General features: G+C 37.1%; 1 protein-coding gene across 1 annotated transcript; it reads right to left on the bottom strand.

Annotated features, from left to right (window-relative positions):
* Positions 1–6,090: 6,090 nt before the first annotated feature.
* On the bottom strand, positions 6,091–21,500 carry LOC146164126 (uncharacterized). Its single transcript, XM_083380672.1, has 12 exons — positions 21,488–21,500; positions 12,952–13,043; positions 12,021–12,535; positions 11,141–11,879; positions 10,729–10,870; positions 10,199–10,400; positions 8,536–9,069; positions 8,156–8,292; positions 7,334–7,441; positions 7,002–7,183; positions 6,414–6,632; positions 6,091–6,338 (listed from the first exon to the last, which is right to left on the bottom strand). The coding sequence occupies exons 1-12, from the start codon at positions 21,498–21,500 to the stop codon at positions 6,141–6,143; spliced, it is 3,081 nt and encodes a 1,026-aa protein (XP_083236798.1). The 3' UTR covers positions 6,091–6,140.
* Positions 21,501–21,713: the final 213 nt, after the last annotated feature.

Raw genomic sequence — 21,713 nt, 5'->3', positions numbered from 1 at the left:
CACTGCTATGGCTGCACCAAAAGTTTAAGTAAGCTTGTAAAGTGTTAACGGTATAGAGCTAAGAATCTAAATACTATATAATTTCGTTAAGTGGTGACTATCATAGGTATAGCATCTTAATAGGGGTTAGCTCAGTGGTTCTCAACCTTTTATGCTTCGTGGCCCCCTTTGATGGGCTCTTAACTCTCGTGGCACCCTGCTTATAAAAATACCTATAGCATTGTATTAAACGCGTTTTCACTTGTGTTTTACTTCTAGTTTTACAATGGAATGCTTGTTTTGCAACTTAACGCCCTTTAAGGAAATATCTGTATAGGCTACCTGGCATTACACGTTAGTTGCTCGCCCAACAGCATTTCACGGACGCCTAATGATTAGGCCAGGGGTCGGCAACCTTTTTCTAGTCGCGGGCCAAAACCAAACTCAGAAAGGTCTCTGCGGGCCGCAAGAAATGATAACTACGAATTGTGTTATTAAAAATTAGAACAACTGTGAATCAGCCGGGCCTCTGATCGTTTTTGTAGTTAAAAATGAGTTTAATTATATTTAAGAAGGCAGTAAAATGTTGGCGCGAAGCGCGAAAAAAAAGCGTTTGTTTGGTTTAAATTCGAGTTCACACGTCATCATCGATACTACTAATGAAAAGTGTAAAAAAACTACTTCGGGGTACGCGATAGCATTTAAAGTTAATGTAGCTCAGTGTCTGTTAACGTTTTTAATTCAAGGCACACCTGGCGAGCGAGGCGAGCGCAATTTTTTTTTTGGGAACCGGCATTTCTGTTAAATTTCTTGCAAGTTTTTATTACACCCGCGGGCCGTAGGTTGCCGACCCCTGGATTAGGCGAAGGTTATCGGCCAGTAATTAGTCGCCGGAAAAAAACACGAACGCCGCATAAATGGCTGCTTTGAAGCTGCAGCACAATTTATGGACATTTTACGTATCCGGTTCAGGTTTGATTCGGGTTAACATATTTTTTCTGGTTCATAGAGCGGCGGTTTGCGTCATTAGTCACACTTGCGTCATTCGTCACACTTGCGTTAACCTAAATCTATGGATATGGAACTGTATTGAACAATTATGTTGGTTTATAAGGTTTTACTTATTTCACATGTCGAAGATTCCATAGCGTTTCGCGCTGCTGCAGCGTATTTCACTATATTTGAGTTACCGGAGATATGCGATTTATCTCCTTACTAACCTATTTAAAATGATATAAGTCTTTAATCTTAGATTTTAAGATAAAGTTTCCGATACTAAACGTTACAAAAAACGTTTAGGGTTCAGTTCTGTTTCACAAAAAGTGATCTGAAAACCGTTTTATTAAGGTCTGATTCGTGTTCGGTTCTCCCAGCCTCAAACTTGAAACGAAATAGAAAGCGATGAGTATTTTCCCCGGCCTCTTGTTTTGGCGTGATCAACATTATATGACAAGTTTTCAGACTCATAAAACGCAAGTTTTTTGGTTTGCAAAGCATTAATAGTTCATTTGGTGTTTTGTAAATAAAAAGTCCCTTGCTAGCGGACTCAGGTCCGGTGCCGGTCCGCGAGGAATTCGTTACCGGTCCGTAGCAAGGTTGCCAGATTAAAATTTTGATTTAAACTCAAACCGTACGTAAAAGCCGGAAAAAGGCTAGGAAAAGTCGAAAAAGTATTTTTATATCCAAATCACATTAACTTTCGTTTAAATATATTCCATGGTTGATTGGTATACGAAAAAATCACAATTAGTTTTAAGCACTCGTGAGGTGCAAAACAAACCAGTGTGCTGTGGCCATTATATAGCACTTTCACAACATCCTTGCTAACTCCTCGTATGTACAATATATCGAAAAATGGCCAAAATATCATATATTTTTTATACTTAACCGCGTTCACCCTAAATTGCAATAGAATCAAATCATGCAAACAATGTCCCACAATAAAATTAATTATTATTTTTATGTTCAGGCAGGAAAGTTAAAAAGAAAAACAACGTATGCATTTTAATACGTTTATTGCAAAAGTTGTAATAAATTTCCTTTACTGAGCATTTGTTGTTTTTTAAGGCCGGTCCGCGAAAAAATTTCAGTTTTAAACCGGTCCGCAGTGTAAAAAAGGTTGCCGACCCCTGTTCTAGGCTATACCAGTGGCTCTTATCAACTTGTGGTACGCGAGGTCGTTTCAGGCGGTACGCAGAAAAAAACTGTTTTTAAGTAAAATTATACAAGTCTATAACAATTACATAGATATTAATATTTTATTCATTTTTCTTGTTAGTTTTAGGTTTTGGAAGATCTTGCTTTCAATGATACATTACAAATATGTTTTCGATTCTCGTAAAAGTTAACAAATTACATCGTTCAAGTTGTTTTTTCAACTTTATTATGTAAAAGAAAACATTTTCGCGTTTCGCGAGTAGATTGTTCGTTTTATGGTATGTTTTACATTGTGGCTTGGCAGTGTTTTCGGCATCAAGGCGACGTGTAACGTTTCACCTTTTCATGGTGACCACAGCCTATAACGCTATGTGGACTCCCTACAAAATGTCATTTTTACCAAAACATATCTAGTCAATGTCATTTTCTATTCAACATTGTAATATAGCCATTGTATCGTGAGTAACATTTATCCAAATTTGAATACAAGATTAATGCAATGTATGCATTTCTGCATTTCGTGCGAACCTTTTAACACATTTACGTGATTGCAAGTGCCGCCATTCAGCTGTGGAGATGATTTGGTCAATCTTTTGTGCCACAAGTATCGTCTACTATATCAGGGGTGGGCAATTATTTTTAGCCGCGGGCCGCATGAGAAACCTAACATATTGTGGGGGGCCGGGTCAAATATAGGATCTAAAATACATACAATATGACGTCATACTCTGACGGTGTAAAACCCATTATCAACCAATTTGTTATTACGTTTAGAGTTGTGCGAAAATGTGCAATTCAAGTGGGATTTAAAGAAGCTGACGAAACGTCGCGCGAAGCGCGAAAAATTTGCGACTATGTTTGTTTGAAAAAGAAAACTTTAATTTAGATTTAGATGGTACGTGAAGCATTGAGCACCGACTAAAAATGTATATTGCTTGATATATTAGCGTTTATTAAGTTGTGGGGTGCGTTGACACAAAACTTAAGATTAAAATACGTGAAAATTTCGTACGAAAAACTTACCTATATGTTTTTTCTTCTTTTTTAAAACTTTAAGTCACCGATGTGTTACAAAGTTTAACAAACTTAGCCTAATATTTATATATATTTTAAATATTAGGCTAAGTTAAACTTTCGTTGGAGAGAGTGGCACTGAGCAGAGGACGCTATTTATTTGTAAAGATGCAAAAAAAATCGCGTGAAACATACGAGAAAGACATAAGATATTCGCGCGAAGCGCGAAAAGAATTTCCGTTTTGTCATTTAGAACAGGCTAAAAATCGAATTTGGCGGGGTCTTGACAAGATCTGTCAACTTGCCCTGGTTTTCGCTTAGCCTACGTATTTTATTGAAAATAAGCCGCGGGCCGGATTAAACTGCTTGGCGGGCCGTATGTTGCCCAGGTCTATATGGTGAGCGTTTCGCCAACTGAAACCAAATATACGCAAGTTATTTTTGTGTTTCGCGCGATGAACTTGGTTTAGTTGCATAATTGTTTGAGAACCACACGTTTCTCAAGTTGCTTGAACTATATGACGTTATTTGTGACGTCTAATGTAAGAATTTTTATGTGCTTTTATTAATTTTACTTAAATCTAATCAGCACAAAGGCGATATTCCATGGTTTCTTGTGTCGTGTGAATCACAACATAAATTTACAGTAAAATTTCTGTTAAATACACTGTATATGGATGCGGTGATTCCGAGCAATATTCCAATCCTTTTATGTGTCATATGCGTCACTTTTTATCTTAATTGAAGTTTTGCCAATTTTAACACAAAAAAGATTGTTTCGCCATACGCACAATTAAACTGGATTTTAACTTTATATGTGCGCGCTAGTTTGTTCGAAAACAGCAGGTGTTTCTAAGAACAATTGTTCTATGACGTCATTCTAATGTCTTGAACTCAAAACAAATATCCGGGATCCGCCCCTTTTGTTGTGGTGGTTTTATGTAGTGGTCCTTCAATAGCTTTGAAAAGAGCATTTTGGGCCGCGACCAAAAAAATTTGCCGACAACTGAACTAAATATATTTGCCCAAAATAATAAAAATAAAGCTTTACTAGTGGTACCTCGCAGAGTTACCAAGAGAGATACCAACATCAGGATTGAGACAGCCAAAGTTTAAACTAGAAACAATAGAAAAAGCATGACCGCAAAATATATATTTTTGCTTTGTTTGGAAAGATATAAAAACATAAATAGTTTTTCTGTCTACATACTTTATCTGTCGCCAATTACTTGTATATGCGCGGTACACACAAAAAATGCGTGAAAACGGAATTATCGATGAGTGAAGAACTATCTAATACAGGGGTGTGCAACCTTTCATAGTGCCGGGCCAAATATGTGTATTCGGATTAGACCACGGGCCACTTGCATATATCGTCTACCTAGTTTCGTTATTAGTTTGCTGCGAATGGACGGAAAATATTAAAAAATCACTTTAATGTGAGCTTTCAAGCTGGCTTGCTCTCCCAACCACCCTATTCAGGTTCTCTTCAACTGAAGTTTTGGCAACCCGAAGTCCATTTTCCAAGTGCATTAGTTAGTTCTGGGCGATGAGGGGATTTCGTTAACCCCAGTTCGGAAAAGATGTTCAAACCAAACGTACGTTGAACCGAACAATGCCATCTTTAAAGCGACAGTTTTTTCTCAGATGTGAGAACCTATTTTAAATCGAGATGTTTGCGGTAAAAAAACTACTTTTTGGCTGCGCAGAGAGAATTTTTTTTACAATTCATATGAATATTGAAATCGATTAAAAGGCAATGAAATTTCATATGAGCGAAAAAAATCAAACGGCCATTTTCTAATATGCCTTTGCTACATGGACCACAAGTAGCTATTCAAAAGCATTTCAAGATATGTAGATAGATAGATTTTGTTTTTTTGGAACCGAAACAAGAATAAAAAATAATTGCGGCACTCAGTGCAATCCACACAATCAACTTTCACACAGCTTGTACACTTTCAGCAACAGCACACAAAACGTATTTTTGTAGTTTTATTTTAAAACAGGTCACATTACTTTCTCTTACTGCTTCCGTCAAGCATCGAATTTTTGACTTTTTTTAAATTATGAACAAACTAGTAACTAACTGTTAGCAGCTACAGCAGCGATTGTTCCATGGTTGTTTTGAAACAATAGCACAACAAAAGGATATTGTTTCAGGCGATTTTAATCTAGGAGGAATTAGAATTTGCGTAACGGTCAAAATGACCGTTGGCGGTAAGGTAAATCGCCTTCTACCTCATACAATGGGTATTCTTAGCCCGCGGGCCGCAGGGTTGCACGTCCCTGAACTAATACAACAAAGGGCAAAGATATTTTTATTCTTATGTGTTAGATATTTTTATTTCTTACTATTTCACAGAATATTATTTTCCCATGCAAACGTTAGTTGGTTGAACAGCTGATGGGACCTCCTGCACGACTGAAATTCGGGAATTCAAGCCTGTGTCTAAGATGTACGTTTTTTATACACAAATAGTTAAATAAAAATCATTGAAATTTCTATCGCTGGTTGCGTTGCAGGATCAACAAACTTTTGGTGGTCGCTAGAAAAATGTTTGAGAACCATTAGGGTAATTAAGGTGTTTTGCCGCTACATGAGGAGTATGCAAACAGTGCTACGCCAACAAGTCTGAATGAGGATGTTTTTCATTTAGAGGCTAATTGTTAAGAAAGTTAGGTTACCCACACTGACTTTATGGATCAAAGGCTGCCGAAACAGTAGTCGTAAACTAAATGGGGTTTACAGTAAAAAAAGTGATGTGCTGAAAATATATATTATCACACTATTGTGAAAAACGCGCAATAAACTTTTTCTATTTCAAGTCATTATTAAAACACGTCAGCAGATATGTTTCATTTTTTGTATTTAATTAAATAATTTTTTGCGTTAATCTTTTGCATTTCATTTTAAAGGCAAGCAATCCGTTAAATAAAATGCATAGTAATCTGTATGACGACGAAGAAAAATACTCAACGCGGCAACGTTACAGTCTAGTGTCTGAACAGCGTAAAACGTCAACAGAAGATACTGCAACAATACACGCAGTAAGGTGCGATAGAGTCCTCCTTGAACCGTCATTTAACCTGTTCAGCGCATTGTGGAGTTTCCGCAATGCCTCCATATCATCTCCTAAAATGTCTCTCCATGAAGTTAAAAACTTTAACGCGGGTTTCCATGGTTCCTACATGGAAAGAATGATAAAAATTAACACCACTATGAAGAGTTACAAACGTGTTCAGAAGATTAAGTTTCTTACCAATTTGGCCTCCAGCGTATTTTCGTTGCCAGAGATCTTGCCACTACCGTTTAGAATACCTACTAATTCGTGCCATTTTGGACCTAAAGCAAGCGCCACTGACATTAAACTGAAATCAGTTAATAGTTCGGTGGCGAAGTCGTATTCCTCGCAATAAAGTAATGATTTTATGATTTCCTGATGGAAGAATCGTTGCCGAGGACCACGAGAGCAATATTCCTGTTAAAATTAAAAAAATATCTTTAGTGGCCGTTTTTAAAAAACACATATGTTTATAATACCTTATTAATTTTTATAGATAATTAATTATCATAACAAACATAAATAAGCTCGATTGCCAGTTTGTGGCGGCGAAACGATCGGGTTCATGTCGTCCTAATCTTGCTCGACTTTTATCGTGAAAACCACACTATTGGTCATAAGCGACGATATGAAACACAGCAACACTTGATAGTGTACGTAATGAGCAAAACATTTATAAAAAAATTTTAGGTTAAACAAAGCTTTGTACAATTGCTAGGTCAACAAATTATTTCGAGGCTATCGGTTGTTAATAAGCCAAGGTTACTAGCGGCTAGCCACAATTACCTTGTACTTAGACAGGAAATAAGATATCATCTCCTTCTTCACAGAAATTTCCAAATTGCTTTTTAATGCGTTGTCCATAAAATTCCTTCCAAACATTATTGAATTCATAATACGCTCCCACGAAAGATCTTTACTTACTAGTTTATTGCACAACGGTTCCGCAGCGTAACTTAAAAATTGAACTGCAAAATAGGTCACGTTAATGAATTTCATTTTTTTATACTTAATGATTTTGACACTCTGATTCGGTATTTATAAAACATACAGCAAGTTGTGTTAATTATTGTAAACGTCTAACCTAAAAACAAAAAATTGTAAGAAGTATAGGGCACCTGGTTCAGTAACAGCATCTATAATACTCTTAGCAACAGGCCTAGCATTCGACCAGTGGAAGAAATCTTCAAACGTGTATGAACGGGTCCAACTTTTTGGAATTAAACCTATGAATAAATAAAATTAGTGGACATACAATCAGACAGGTATATAGAAAATACATGTCCTTTATCAATTTCTGAACACCCAAGTATATTAGCCCATAAGCGAATAGAGTAATGCTTTTAAAGAATTTTTCACCACTTTGTATATTCAGTAAAACTAACAGCAAAAAACACATAAAAACAAGGCAAAGCAAATTCACAACATGAATATATTGTTTTTTCCTTAAATTTGTCAGTGTGAAACATTGAAAGGACATATGACTAGAACTCATTTTGTCTCGGAAAAGTCATTTGACTTGGATTAGGTGTCATGTGAAAAATGACATAAAAATATAAATTGTCTAAAAAAGATTAGCAAAAACGCAAAATAAAATCAAAATGTAAAAATCAGGACATTTTTCAGTGTCCTAAGAATACCGTTGATTTTTAGTTGTAAATTAGGGCAAAGGGGCATATTATGGTATATCACTAATTTTAAACAACCTCTATTCCATGATTTTTACAGATAATAAATACGGACAATGTGTTGTGACTTAATACCAGTGCACAGTACGAATTGGTTTAGTTTGTGATGGTATTTATTCCTGTTTGTCTAAATTGATATACTAATCTAAGAGTTTCTCTTAAAAATGAACAATTTTCAAGATTTCTTGCCCCTCAATGACACAGTACAACACATAATAAGCCAAAATCGAGACGCCAGGGAGGTTTTTTAACCTGTTTTGTGATGAGAATACACGATCCAGCATTCCACTTGTTGAAGATCGTGCTCAACCGTTAAAGTATTTTCAGATAGGACGGCAAGGATATCGCCTTGGGAGAATTGCACCATGTTAGGATTCAACAAACTTTGCCTACATGAATAAAAAGTGATTTTTGTTAAAGGTTGATAAATTAAAACTAAGGGAAATTCAATAAAAAACGTTCGTCTATCTTTTTGTGAGTTAAATTTGCCCACCTATATGTAATAAAATTTAACAGTTTTTGGTTTACGCCTACATTTTGCAACTTTTGCAAATATGTGTAAAAGGTCCACATGCAGATTCTGTCGCAACAAATGCGCTGTGGTAAAAAAAGAGACACACACTGTCACTTACTTTCTTTTTTCGGTTTTATCCTTTATGGCAACCACGAGCCGCGCAGGGCATATCGGTCGCTCTGTTGCCACGGGATACGAGTGGGGTCGAATAGAGAATTGCTCCTTCTGACAAAGAATCCACTGGTGGTGAACGTCCTTAGCTTCGGATTCCAAGTTTGCAGCAATTGCCAACTGAGCAAGGTTAAGTCGTTTCGTTACGTCACCAGAAAGGGGAGGAAGCGCGATTTGCTTTAACCTCGGTACTTTTGTGACCATTGTTCTCACTTTTCCATCTTTTTGGCCAGTCGCTGTTAGTTTAATTGCGACGTCTTTTCCGGGCGGGCACCTTTGAATCTCTTGCGAGCATTGAAGCACCAATATCTTCGTTGCGCGCGGCGACGTGCACAAATCTTCCTCGGACACTTTGAAAGAGAATTTATTTTCGGGGCCGTCGAAAGTGAAGTGATCGTGGCCGCTGTTCGTGATGGCCAAGTCGAATCCCTGCACGCAGCGGGAAGGCAAAATGAAACTGTCCCGTCGACGAAGACATATTCTGTAACATTAATACGTATTTCATCTTTGAGAATTCCAAACTTGCAATTGGTGAATTTGGGTGAACATATTGTACTGAATAAGGTCCAATTGATTTGCACGATTCGTTAATTTTTTCAAGGTTATTTAATAGTTTAAAATTTGGATCAATATCAATAATCAAACGCTTATTTTACTTTTTGTTGGATCGTCACTAACATATCACTAATAAGGCGGAGGTTCTCCAACGGGGTAAATTAGGCATTAAAAGGGGGTTACGGAAATCGTATTTTTTAATTTTTCTAACGTCAATGTTTGCACTAATGTTACAAAATCTAGTGTGTTTCTTTTAACATTTTAATAGGTGGTCAAACGCCATCCTCTGCATTTTTATGCACATGTCATTTCGCTTGGCCTATGACTTTAAACTAAAATTCCATACAACTCTAGGTTCAATGGTATTACAACTTGTTAAAAATCTGAAAGTTTTTCAAGATTATCCATTATATCGAGCAACGGGGTAATCTGTTTTGCCCCAGCGTCAATTAACCTCAGAATAAGTAAATTAAAGATGTGCCAAAGCAATGCAATGTAACCGGAAAATATTGCTTTGACTGTGTTTTCCAGAGGTAGCACAATTATTTGGTAAAAACGCCAAGATAGCCTAAGCACAATTAAATGTGATAAACTAATCCCACTTTAAACCAAATAAAGCACATTTCAGTTGGGGATAAAATCTGCGTGCATATGTATATTAAAGAAAGTTAAATGCAGAACCCACCTTAAAATCGAAACAGTAAGGTATTTTTTTGAAACTAAAACTTATGACTGAAGTGTGCAGTTCATTTATATTACGCCACAGTGCGCTCATTACAATATCATTGAGCGAAGCTGACCACTAATAATTCGGTACAAAAATAACGGCTCAATAGCTTACAACTTTATTAGGGTTATACTCTCTTTTGTATTAAAATATTTTACAGGTACTGTTTTTTTTACGATGAAGAGTTTTCGATAGCGGTTGAACTTTAACCGTTAAAGGGTTTTTTCGGGAAGAAAGAGTTGAGAACTCCTGCACTAAAGTATCGGTTCGGCATCGGTAAAAGTACTGATACCATGGATTAATATTAGGTTACAAAGTTTTATTTTACCTCGCCGTTTTGAAATTGACGTATAAAAACGGGGGACAAAAGCCGGTTGCTGACACAGAGAGGCAGCAGACCGATTCTGCGTACGTGTGGTTGAGTCCGTAAAGTGCGAAGCAAATCGACTGAGATGCGATATGATCCCACGGCGAGTTACACGAGTAGTTGGCTTTAACCAATGGAACGACGTACAGGTCTCGCGAGGAATCTAAATAAAGATTAATAAAATATATTCTACAGGTGGTTCTTAGCATCACTTCAATATAAAGAGAATCATGAAAATACATATGTCTGTGCCACTAAAGTCAAGACATAAGTTATGTCAAGAATGAAAACATGTTGCACTTGAGATATATCACAACACAAAAGTCATGTTCACTTATTTTTGATTAACATTAGTCTAATCATCTACCGTACTTTTTGTATCTTTTTTAGTAAACATTTTGTATCGGTTTTAAACATTTTGTATCGCTTTTAGTACAATAACTCTACAATCACTGTTGCCTACTTATATTAATTGTACATTTACGAGTTACCTGTTTTTAAACTTTCGAGATTAAGCGTCACTTGAAGGGTTGCTCCAATCTGGAATGCTACTTTAACTTCTTTGTATGGACCACTTGGTGATTCGCTCTGAAGACAGGTTGTAGAGTACGGCTCGTTTCCGTTTGATACACTCTGTAAACATCGAAAACAAAATATCGAATTGATATTGTTTTTTTATCAATGCGTAATTGTGAGTCGTTTAATATTTAATATTTCGTAAGTCGTTTAATATTTAATATTTTATGAAAACAATACCGAATTTGCTTTTAGGGTCAATGGCTTAATTTGAGTTTGATCTACTCTTTTAAGTTATAAAACATGTTTTAGTAACAACCGTACTAAAATTGCCTTATAAAGTAGGCTACTATAACGATGAAACGTGAAAAAATTATTTAAACTCACATCCCAATCGTCGTGTGGCATACCGAACTTCACAGTTGTATTGATCTTTAAAACAGCTTCCATGTCCGCCATCTCGGCAGCACCAAAGCTGACACGAACGCTCGGGCCAGCATACGCCATTAGACTCGTATGTATAAGCGTGCCGTCGTTTAATTCGGCACCGGATAGGCTCTCGATTTTTGGTGGGTCGCAAAGCCCCAAAACGATTCTCCCATCGAAGCAGTGGGGCCCGGGACAACTAAAATTCTGCATCACAGGTTGAATGAATGCGGAAGATCTGTGTTTCGTTTTAGCGGAAGACCGCCTAGTCGCGACATTGAGTGACTTGGATACACTTCCGCTTCGATGCCGCTTGTTGGGCTCCACTTTCAAGCAGCTACAACGAGAATCAAATGTACGCGACTGCTCTGCTTGGTTTCTGCTAATGTGCAGAAACACATCGGCGCCTGGAATCTGCACCGTTCCTCCTCCGGCGTTTACTTCGCACCACGCGTCACCAACATAGTTTGAAGTAGTTCGTAAATTGGCGCCGCTGGGCACTTTTGCTAACTCTGGGCGTTGTAACTGATTGGGTTCGAAGGTAAGGTCTTCGTACGACTTGTAATAAGAGGCGTCGGGTGTCGGTGATTTAGACGAAGTTGAAATGTTGGACCAGGAAAGAGCGTCGTTCCACGGGACACCGCCGCTGTTTGATTGAGACCTTCTCGGTGTTCCTGGATTGCTCCTTGATCCTCTCCGACTAAACAACATGTCGTGTGCAGCTGTTAGCAAACTTACCAGTTCAGCTACTACCATGTCGTTTTTTTTGTTTATTTTAACGTTAACTAATATTTTGTTGCTAAATCCTGCCTAAATAATAACAAATAGAACATTGCCTAACCTGAACAACTTAACGGTGTTTATGAAACTTTCTTGAAAGGAGGCCCTGGTCCGACGTGGAATGTGGTTAGAGGCAGACGGAAGGTCAAGCGACGAATGTGATCTTCCGAGCATTGATTTCACCTTCTTCTTCTTGTCAGACTGTTGGGGGTCTTCGGGAACAGCTTCCAGGCGATTGGAGGCGACAGATGACTTTCGATCGCGCTTTTCGTTTTCGCTCTTTGCACGCAGCTTGTAAATTCTACCCGACATTTCGGGTGACTTGGGCAGTTTTAGCGACTGCGGGCGATTACTAGAATCCTGGTCCACAAAAGCGATTCCGAAAGTTTTGCGCTTTTCGTTGGTTTCTACCAATATCTGAAGGCACTCTGTCGCATTTGGATCGTTGACAGAGTGAGGAACATTTTGATAGCCATCCATCTTGTCCGTGATTGTATCACTAAAGGTTTTAACTTTCGGAGCAGTCACTGTTTGAAAACCTTCTTTAATTACATCGAGGCCTTCTTTGCTCAAGTCCTGAAACGGAACATTTGAATCATGCTATTTATACAAAACACAAAAAAATACTTTTGACAATTTATGAACAACGGCTGAAACTGACCTAATGCAAACCATTTAGTCCAAATCATGCCTGTATATGTGCATAAAACGGATGTTAAGTGAAGGCGTAAAAACACCTACACGCTAGACCTATAATCATATGGATGTACGACAATCATCTATTCTATACGAGTAAATCTAGACTGTATTTATTTCGACAAACGCACCTACTTCAAACTTACGATTCAAGGAATGGTTTTAGCTTTTTTGTCAAAACAAGTAAATTTAGACTTTGTCTGCTGCACCACATTTTAAAACTGGTTACTGATGTAAACATGACTGATGGTTGCATACACGGACAGAGTTGGCTATTACGCACAAAGCACACCTACATTGACGTTACGCGGCATCCGTTTGCGAATGACACAGTGTCGGTTGCATGAGTTGCTTTCCTTTGGCTTCAGTTGCTGCAGGGTTGAGTCATCTGATTTATTTAACACAAAAAGTTAATGCTGTCAGTCATTAAATTCCTAGGTTTTTATACACGCATCAATATACGACCCAGCATGTAATGTATGACATTTACTTTTTACGGTTCTGTAAAATTACCGAAACCAAATTTAAAGTTTGTACATTTATATGGGCATACTTACGAATTTTTTTTTGACGCCAAATGTAGTTCAAGCTTCTGTTGCCCGAAATCGCTAGATTTACGTTTTCGTCAATCTTCATTTGAGAACCAGCGCTTCAGCAGCTAAATAATAAAAAGAACTGTATACATGTACAACTAAAAATGCAGTGTAACCCTTATCAAATTTTTCAATTCCTACTACAGAAAAATGTATTAACTTATATTGTAATGTGCATGCGTGATCAGCAACCATGCAGAACGACATATATTTATTGTCGATTAAACAGCAAGGTGCATGGTAACCAGTTTTTTTAAGGTTTGGTTTGGGTGACCGCTAAGTAGTTTTAAGAAACCGCAAGTGTTTCATTTAAATACCAAAAAGTTGCAAGTCAAAAATTTGGGAAACCGCTGGAGAAATTTGGGGGACCGTTTCGGTCCAAAAAAAAAACAAAAAAAAACACTGGTGGTAACAATAAAGTTTACACGCCCAGCGTCGTAGGTTCGAAGTTTAGAAGTTAATTTCCGCATCGTTAATAGTAATCCGTTCAATAAATGTCGATTACAAAACTTAGTGACAGACAGATGACAGATATTTTTTTTACATTTCGCAGCCAACGCATATAAAGTGCGACACTCTATATCGGTGCAATATATAACAAATTTATACTTTATAGCAGTGTTTATCAACCTTTTTTCGCGGCGACCCAAATATTAAGTGCAAGTATGACGACTAAGGTTTGGCGACCCAATAGTTTTTTCTTGTGAGCGAACTAAAAAACTAGCTTCTTGTAAGCGAACAAAAACTAGGCCTTAGCATAAAGAATTTCCAATTTTAATAACTATACATTATTTGTGTTGCTTCCTTAACTTTCTTAATTGAGACATCTTGCTCAGAAACAATCTCAATTAATATAAACATGTGAATTACTGCAGTCAGCGACCCAACCAAATCAAACAGCGACCCAATATTGGGTCGCGACCTATAGGTTGAGAAGCACTGCTTTATGGGCTTAGTGATATTCTGTAGCCAATAAGTTGATTAAAAGTAAATTATATTCGTTTTTTAACTTTAAATGTAATTTATTTTTTTTAATTTTATTTGCGTGGAAACCATAGGTTTTCTACAACAGTGTTGATTTAATAGAAACAATTACCACAATATTTGTGATTTTGTTTATAAAAACAGAACTTAAGCTACGGGATATTGACTCCATAACTATAAAAGGCTACATACAAAACCTAGTAAAAAGTATGCGCGATGCGCGTAAAAGTAATAAAAGAATATTTTCGGGGAGGCAGAATAACTTATCGTTTATCTAAGTTGACAAAAATTGTAATTTGATTGGGGCCACCATATTAGTTTGCGTATTTTCAAAGACAGAAACATAAAATGGTATGGACAAAGACTCATTTAGTGTTGTATGTTTAGATGACTAACTTGACAAGTTACTGTTTTTTTAAATGACTCCGCTTAACTATTTATTTAGCCATATAAATAGACTTGACTTAAGTCTTAACCTGAACATTTTTTTTTTATTAGATACATTTTTGTAGAATTTGCTTATACTTTACCCAAATTTATTGTACAACCGTTTGCTCACTATTTGCTACGTTTTTGTTGTTAAAACTAAAAAAAATATCGCTCAAGTTTACTTATTTTACTAATTTAACATTTTAGTATCGTGTCAATGACGACTTGCTGTCATAGTTCCTGGACCGGGAGTTGATTTGCTATTTTTCGCATATATGACTTGACTTAAGTTATTCTGCAAATAATAAATTGACTAGGACTTTGGTCATTTCAAAATGACAAATAAGTAATAAAAACTGGTAACCATAAATCATCGAAACCTTGGTGTGGTTTATTTAGTATTTTTCGTTGTACTTTCGCGAGACCGGGCACTACAGGTTCCATTTTTCTTGTTTAACGCCTTCAAACCAAAATCTTAATAGCGGAATATAAAAAGGTAGAGCCTTGCATTAAACCATTTGAATGACAAACGTAATACACTTTGAGTTAGTTTCACAGAATCACATTTGTGTTTACTTAACAAAAACACTTACCACATGTATATCTGTGCCAATCTAATGTTAAACTGGTCAACGATAATGGATCCTTATTACAAGTAGACTAGCTGTACACCAAAAAGACAGTATGAACTAATGTGAATTTCTTGCCAATCAACTTAATAAATACAGCTATTCTGTGTCGAAAATAGAGACAAAGGTTAAAGAAGTCTCTTCGAAATATGCCTGGTTGTTATCTCCGCAGCCCTTTGGGAATTCACCGGGTTCAAGTTTAAGATAAACTTCTCTAACACAATCTGACAAAAATAACGCGGTCTTGATTCTTATCTGTTGCTTATCAAATTTTCATGTTAAAAACAACATCCACTCGCTTAACTGGTTGGACTAACTCTTGCAATTTTGATTAGGCCTACAACTGCTGTGATTGTGTTTGACATGCTTCTATTGTTAAGTGCAACTAGGATTTTAAGAACTTTTCACCGAATGACGTAACCTTTGCACGAGTCACAAAAAAAACAGTCAAGATCATCTTAAGCTGCCAATCGATATTTGTATTAGACAAGCATGATGAATATCGCATCTCCTACATGACACTCAACCTACCATAACATTATAAAGTATACATGCCAAACGCCACACTACAACCAAAGAAACATTGTCCACTTGGGAGGGTAACGTAAAAAAAATCAACACCGTCACTTTGATTGCTTTACAGCTCAACCAAGTTTAAACATAAATAAATACGACGGCAACAAAATCAGTGTGCTTTCTAAATTCTTCGTCACCCGACTGTTATGAACGAGACAGGGCTATTTCTTTAACGGGCACACCGCAAAGTGTTCTAATAAAACAATTCACGCTTTAATTGGTCACGTGAGCCATATATAGTAGCAGTGCTACGCTTGATTGATTTGTATAACACCCGTCGTACGTATGCTTTATTGTTACTGTGTTGCCTGCAATTAGCTTTGCTGGCGTTGTTGGGTTTACCGATAACGGGAGTTTATCTAATTTTCCTATGCCTTGCGCCCCCCTTACGAAAAGCAATTCGGCATTTTTAAATAAAATATCAGTGAGACAACATGAAAATAGTGAAGCGTGTTGTTGGTGGCGCAAAGCGCAAAAATTTTAGTTCCAGGTTATGAACCGCTGCTTTAGATGAAGATGAGGCTTCATTTTCACCCCTAATAGCCTGCTTATGCTTCGTGGCTTTTAGATTGTCATCAAGGCTAATACTACCTTTGTTTGCTACAGAAATAAACGTGCCATATCCACAAGTTATGCATTCAGCTACAAAATTAATACGTCCTTTTTTGAAACAAGGATACTTCTGGCGTAGCCCAGAGGTATACAGAGTTTTCCTCTTCGGCATTATCATTTATAGCTTATTTTGATTTAGGGTTGTCGAAATTTGAAAATCATAAAGAAAAATGAAGGCATCTGTTAACATACCTGTATGCCGGACCGGATTAAGGTTATCATGGACCTGGGGCTGTATGGTAGTCAGGGGCCTATGGGTCTATATTCGTTCTGTTTACTGTTCCAGCCACAATTAATATAAAATAACAGTGCTTTATTCACCTATCAAACAGATTCAATTAACATGTTTTCTAGCTTTTGATAAAGCATAGCTATGAAAAAGCTGTGTATTTTTTTTCCAAAATCTCGTTTTTTTTAAATCGAGCTAGTGAATGCAACCTATTCTGAACCGCATATACCACCCCATAAGGTTCTTTACTCTTTTAAGGACTGAAAATGAACGTTTGCCTGAACAATTAGCAATTAATAGACCAAGATGCATCCTTAATACAACAGAAAAATTAGAAAACGCATACATGAACTCATTTTCGCTAACAAATCTAAATATTTGAGCTTATTTGCTACTTTTGACGTTAAAATGGTGTTCATTTAGCAGTAAAGAACAATGAATCATCTCATCAGGAAGCGATTTTTCCAGATCGTCTGGGTAAAATGCTGAAGCAAATTTTCAGCACTTTCTTTATTATTACGGTTGCACCAGTCTTGGTGTCTAATTCGGCCAAAAACGAAAAAAAGCAAATACGAATCTTCTTCAAATCTGTTTGGTGGTTCAGGGGATGTGTTTTCACATTTCTCCTCGCTTACCAATCGCACTTTTTCTCTTTTCTAAATTCTTGCTTTTTATAACCACTTTTGTATTTTTTTATATATTAGTCTCATATGTAATTTAGCATGAAACATGAAGATTAGTCCAACCGTAATACTTAAATCACATTCTAACATGTTTTTGTAGCACTCCTCTGAATAACAAATTCTTTGAACGTGAACTACTAAGGCTGGTTACCTTAAGACATGCTCGCACACCACCGCAATTATTATTCCAAACATTCACGATTTTTAGGTATTGTAATAACCTGACTGAGCTAAACATAAGTTAAAGTTGCTCGTTGTGGTTGTTATAGGATTGTTTTTGCATAGTAACTTAATGTGTGGAGTAGCAAATACGCATAGACGTCACAAGTTCACGGGCCTGACGGCCTTAAAATAGACAAGATGTGGTCAAATCTCTATAATATAACTTTTTATACAAAGATAACTTCGGCTGGTCAAATTAAGTTGTGAGCGGTGGGCCAGGACTCCAGCCATAAGACCGAGATAAGAACAACACCAACGTCAGAATAAAACACAATTGTGTATAAGGCCAACATAGGACTAATACCTAAAGGTGTTAGTACCGTCTAAATCGGAATAAGTCCTAAATCCGCCGGAATAAGACCTAAAAGGTCAGAATCAGGCCTAAACAACCCTTTACCTAACCCCCAAACCCACCCTAAGTACATCACTAACTCCCCTAATAATTTCAACCCTAACCCATTTTCTAACCCCACCCATTACCCACCAATATCCCCAAACAGGACCAAAAATCCGGTACCAAAACAGCGGCGCCCTGACGGTGCCGGTCAGACTAGGGCGTCCCAACGTAGTCACCAAAACGGCCGATGCCAGAACAATGGCCCCGATCGTCCCATATCCTCTACCCACAGATTGGGGCGTTATTTTGGCTATTTAGGCCTCTTATTCCGATGAATTTAGGCCTTATTCCGATTAATTTAGGATTTATTCCGATGAATTTAGGCCTTATTCCGATTAATTTAGGACCTATTCCGATAAATTTAGGCCATCCCGTTGAATTTAGACATTATTCTGATGAATTTAGGACTTATTCCGATGAATTTAGGCCTAATTCCGATGAATTTAGGCCTAATTCCGATTAATTTAGAATTTATTCCGATGAATATAGGCCTAATTCCGATTAATTTAGGACCTATTCCGATAAATTTAGGCCATCCCGTTGAATTTAGACCTTATGCTGATGAATTTACGCCTTATTCCGATGATTTTAGGCCTTATTCCGATGAACTTAGTACCTATTCCGATAAATTTAAGCCATATTCCGTTGAATTTAGGCCTTATTCCGATCAGTTTAGGCCTTATTCAGATGAATTTAGGACCACTTTTTTATGGTTTTATAAATTTGTTCTGCTTTAGGTATTGTTGCTTTTTAGGTCTTATTGCGTGTTCCCGTGGGCCTATTTTTTGGTGGGCCTGGGGCTGCAGCCCCCTCAGCCCCAGCCTTAATCCGCCCCTACCTGTATGCTATAGAGCAGTGGTTCCCAACACGTTTAACATGCACAATATTTATTAATATCAGTCTTTGTTTGATTTGCCAATCTCTGAAACCTTAGCAATGAAATTGCGTTGACTTGTTGTACCTGTCGTTAACTAACTCTCCGGTACGGATTCTATGTCTAGTGTTACGTCATAAACGAAATTCTGGCCTAAATAAAAAAAAAGAAAAAGAGAGAAATTTTTATAAACGCCTTTTTGACTTAACAATTTATTTGGAATTTTACGATTCGACTGGAAGATCTACAAAAAACATGCCGGCGAGCCGCATGTGACTCGCGAGCCGCAGTTTGCCCACCCTAGGCATATATACTAACTTTAGGAAATGTATACCTTTGTTGAGCTACGGTAGTTATGAAATCACAAAGGATCATTTGCGCGAAGTGTTTTTGTCAATTACAATAACAAAGAAACAGAATTTATTGTGATATTGCTAGATTGAAGCAAAGCTAACAGTTCGCGAGCCAAAAAAGCGGAACTCGGGCCTGCAGTTGGACCACACTGCTATAGAGTATAGACCAGGGGTTCTTCACCTTTTTTGTATGTTTTACCCTTTTAACAAAGATAAATATCAGATTTACGAGTCTACTCTTCAAAATGAGATATGACTCGACGGCCAATTATTCGGGGATAAGTTATTAATATTCCTTCAAAAATTCATAAACGACGATAATTTCAAATCGGGCAAAAAAGCAAAAGTCCCATAACTCGAGAAATAAAGAAGATTTTCAGTCAAAATTTTTACACATCACTCAAAGCAACCTAACTTAGCCAGCAATCAAGCTTTTTTTTTTTTTAAATAACAATTATATATTTATGAAAATTAATATTCAGTCATATTCGGCCCCCAAATTAAAATAAATGCTGAATGGCTACAGTAATTTTTCGGATATAAGTACAACGTCTCGCCGAAAAGTCTTGTTGAAAGTAGTAGAAACTAACTCGAAATGCGACAAAATAGGACATTTGGGCATTTTTGAGCGTCCTCGAAGGACCATTAACTTTTCTTGAGAAAAGAGGACAAATCCTCCTGAAAGAGGACATATGGCAGGCCTAGGAAAAAGAGATACTTCCTGGCCAGTTTGTTCTGAAGACACCTAAGTATAACCCAAGGGCGCACAGATTTTTAGCCATGACGGCCGCATTAACAGTGTTTATTTTTCTGACAATCGCCAGTAGATTTTTTAGAGATGACGTCAGAAAGTTACGTCATAAAACAATTATTCTTAAAAACGCATGCTGTTGTCTAACAAACTTGTGTGAAAATACGAAAATGAAATCAAATTTAATCGTGCAAAGCGCAAAAAAGCGTTTCGTTGGTTTAAATTGACAAAACTTTTTATTTAAAGGAGATGAACATTAGGCACATAAAACGAATCGCATATGGTAAAAAATACCATTTATTTTCTAATTTACCAGAAATTGGTCTTTGTTAAATATATAGTGCCTTTGATATAAACCGACTAACTTCAAACGGACTAAAACACGACAAACACAGATAAAAGTTGGTAGTACAAGTTGGGAAAAAAATTGGGGAAGGCATGGCCCGGTGGCTCCCCTGGATCCGCCCATGCTGACAATGCTCTTAGCTAAACTGATGACCAGCAACTGAAGGCTGATACTGCCTGGCCATAACATAAAAACTCTTCCTATAGTTTTAGACCACATTTCCGCATAAAGTTGACAGAAATTTTTTTCAATTTGTATGGTATTTTAGAAAACAAGTGCACAGCCGCAAAATTATAATAAACGGCCGCGTATTGTGCACAAAAACTTTTGGCAGAGTTTCTACGTTATACAGTATTTTAACCAAATTGGCTAATATGCATGCAATATTCCTACCTTTAATACTACTACAAAAAATAAATTGACCTTCATAACGTTAGCGAATCGGTTGTTTACCAAATTGCATCCGACCACTTAATTTAGCGTTATATTATTTAAACCAGTTTGAATCAGAGCCTTAAGATAGTGATTTTTCGAAAGCGACTAAATAAAAAAATAGACTAAACTGACGTGCGTGCAAACCAGTCTTCACTGCGTGGCAGCATAATGAAAAATACCTTTACACCAGGGGTTGCTGGCAAGCTGCTTGTGAGTTGCATGTGGTTCTTTAACCGATTAGATATACCAACATATGTTTTGCACTGTGTACATTGTACAGTATAAGTCACAAATTTGCTTAAGTCATATATATTTTTACTCGATTCAACTAAGAATCTGTTACTTGTAGAACGGGTAATTTAAACATTAGAAGCTTTGATAGCCTATTGCATTGATTCTATATGCCAGTGGTTCTAAACCTTACATGAGTTGTAGCCCACCTTGCTCACTCTCTAGAAAATGAGTCATGGAACGTCACAAGGGAAGTTTCCAATGTAACATTATAATGAAAAACATAAATTCATTTAACTGGATAATGACTAAAATAATATGTGCTCGTGGACCCCACAAAAGATTCTTCATAACCCCAGGGGTCCAAAGGACAACGTGGAAAAACACTGAGAAATGCTGAATCCACGAGGTCATGCTCCTCCAAACTATATCGAACTGGCACGGACTCCGTGTTTACTGGTCAACTTGTTAGCTTTAGGTCAACATACCTTTTATAGTCATCACGACGATACATTTATTGTTATTACTGCAGGGCCCTTGCACGCGATATTTATAAGCTTTTATTGCGTGTGCTCGTGGGCATCACGCTGCAGTTTTATTGCAACCACATTTAGCTTGGCAAATTTTTATCATTCTTCCATGTTTAACGAGGCTTTTAAAACTTCGAATGTGCTTTTCTTTAACAGCAAACACTGGGAGGCTTGTATCCGCCTA

This window comes from Ascidiella aspersa, chromosome 2 (assembly GCF_963924565.1).
Source record: "Ascidiella aspersa chromosome 2, kaAscAspe10.2, whole genome shotgun sequence".
NCBI classification, from domain to species: Eukaryota; Metazoa; Chordata; class Ascidiacea; order Phlebobranchia; family Ascidiidae; genus Ascidiella; species Ascidiella aspersa.
The sequence above is the reverse complement of the archived record's forward strand: the minus strand, read 5'-3'. Positions and strand labels throughout refer to the sequence as shown.

Coding starts and splice junctions, on each gene's coding strand:
- LOC146164126 (XM_083380672.1), bottom strand. Junction 7,184..7,333: donor AGATGCTGTTACTGAACCAG/GTGCCCTATACT, acceptor CCTATTTTGCAG/TTCAATTTTTAAGTTACGCT. Junction 6,633..7,001: donor ATTTCCTGTCTAAGTACAAG/GTAATTGTGGCT, acceptor TAATTTTAACAG/GAATATTGCTCTCGTGGTCC.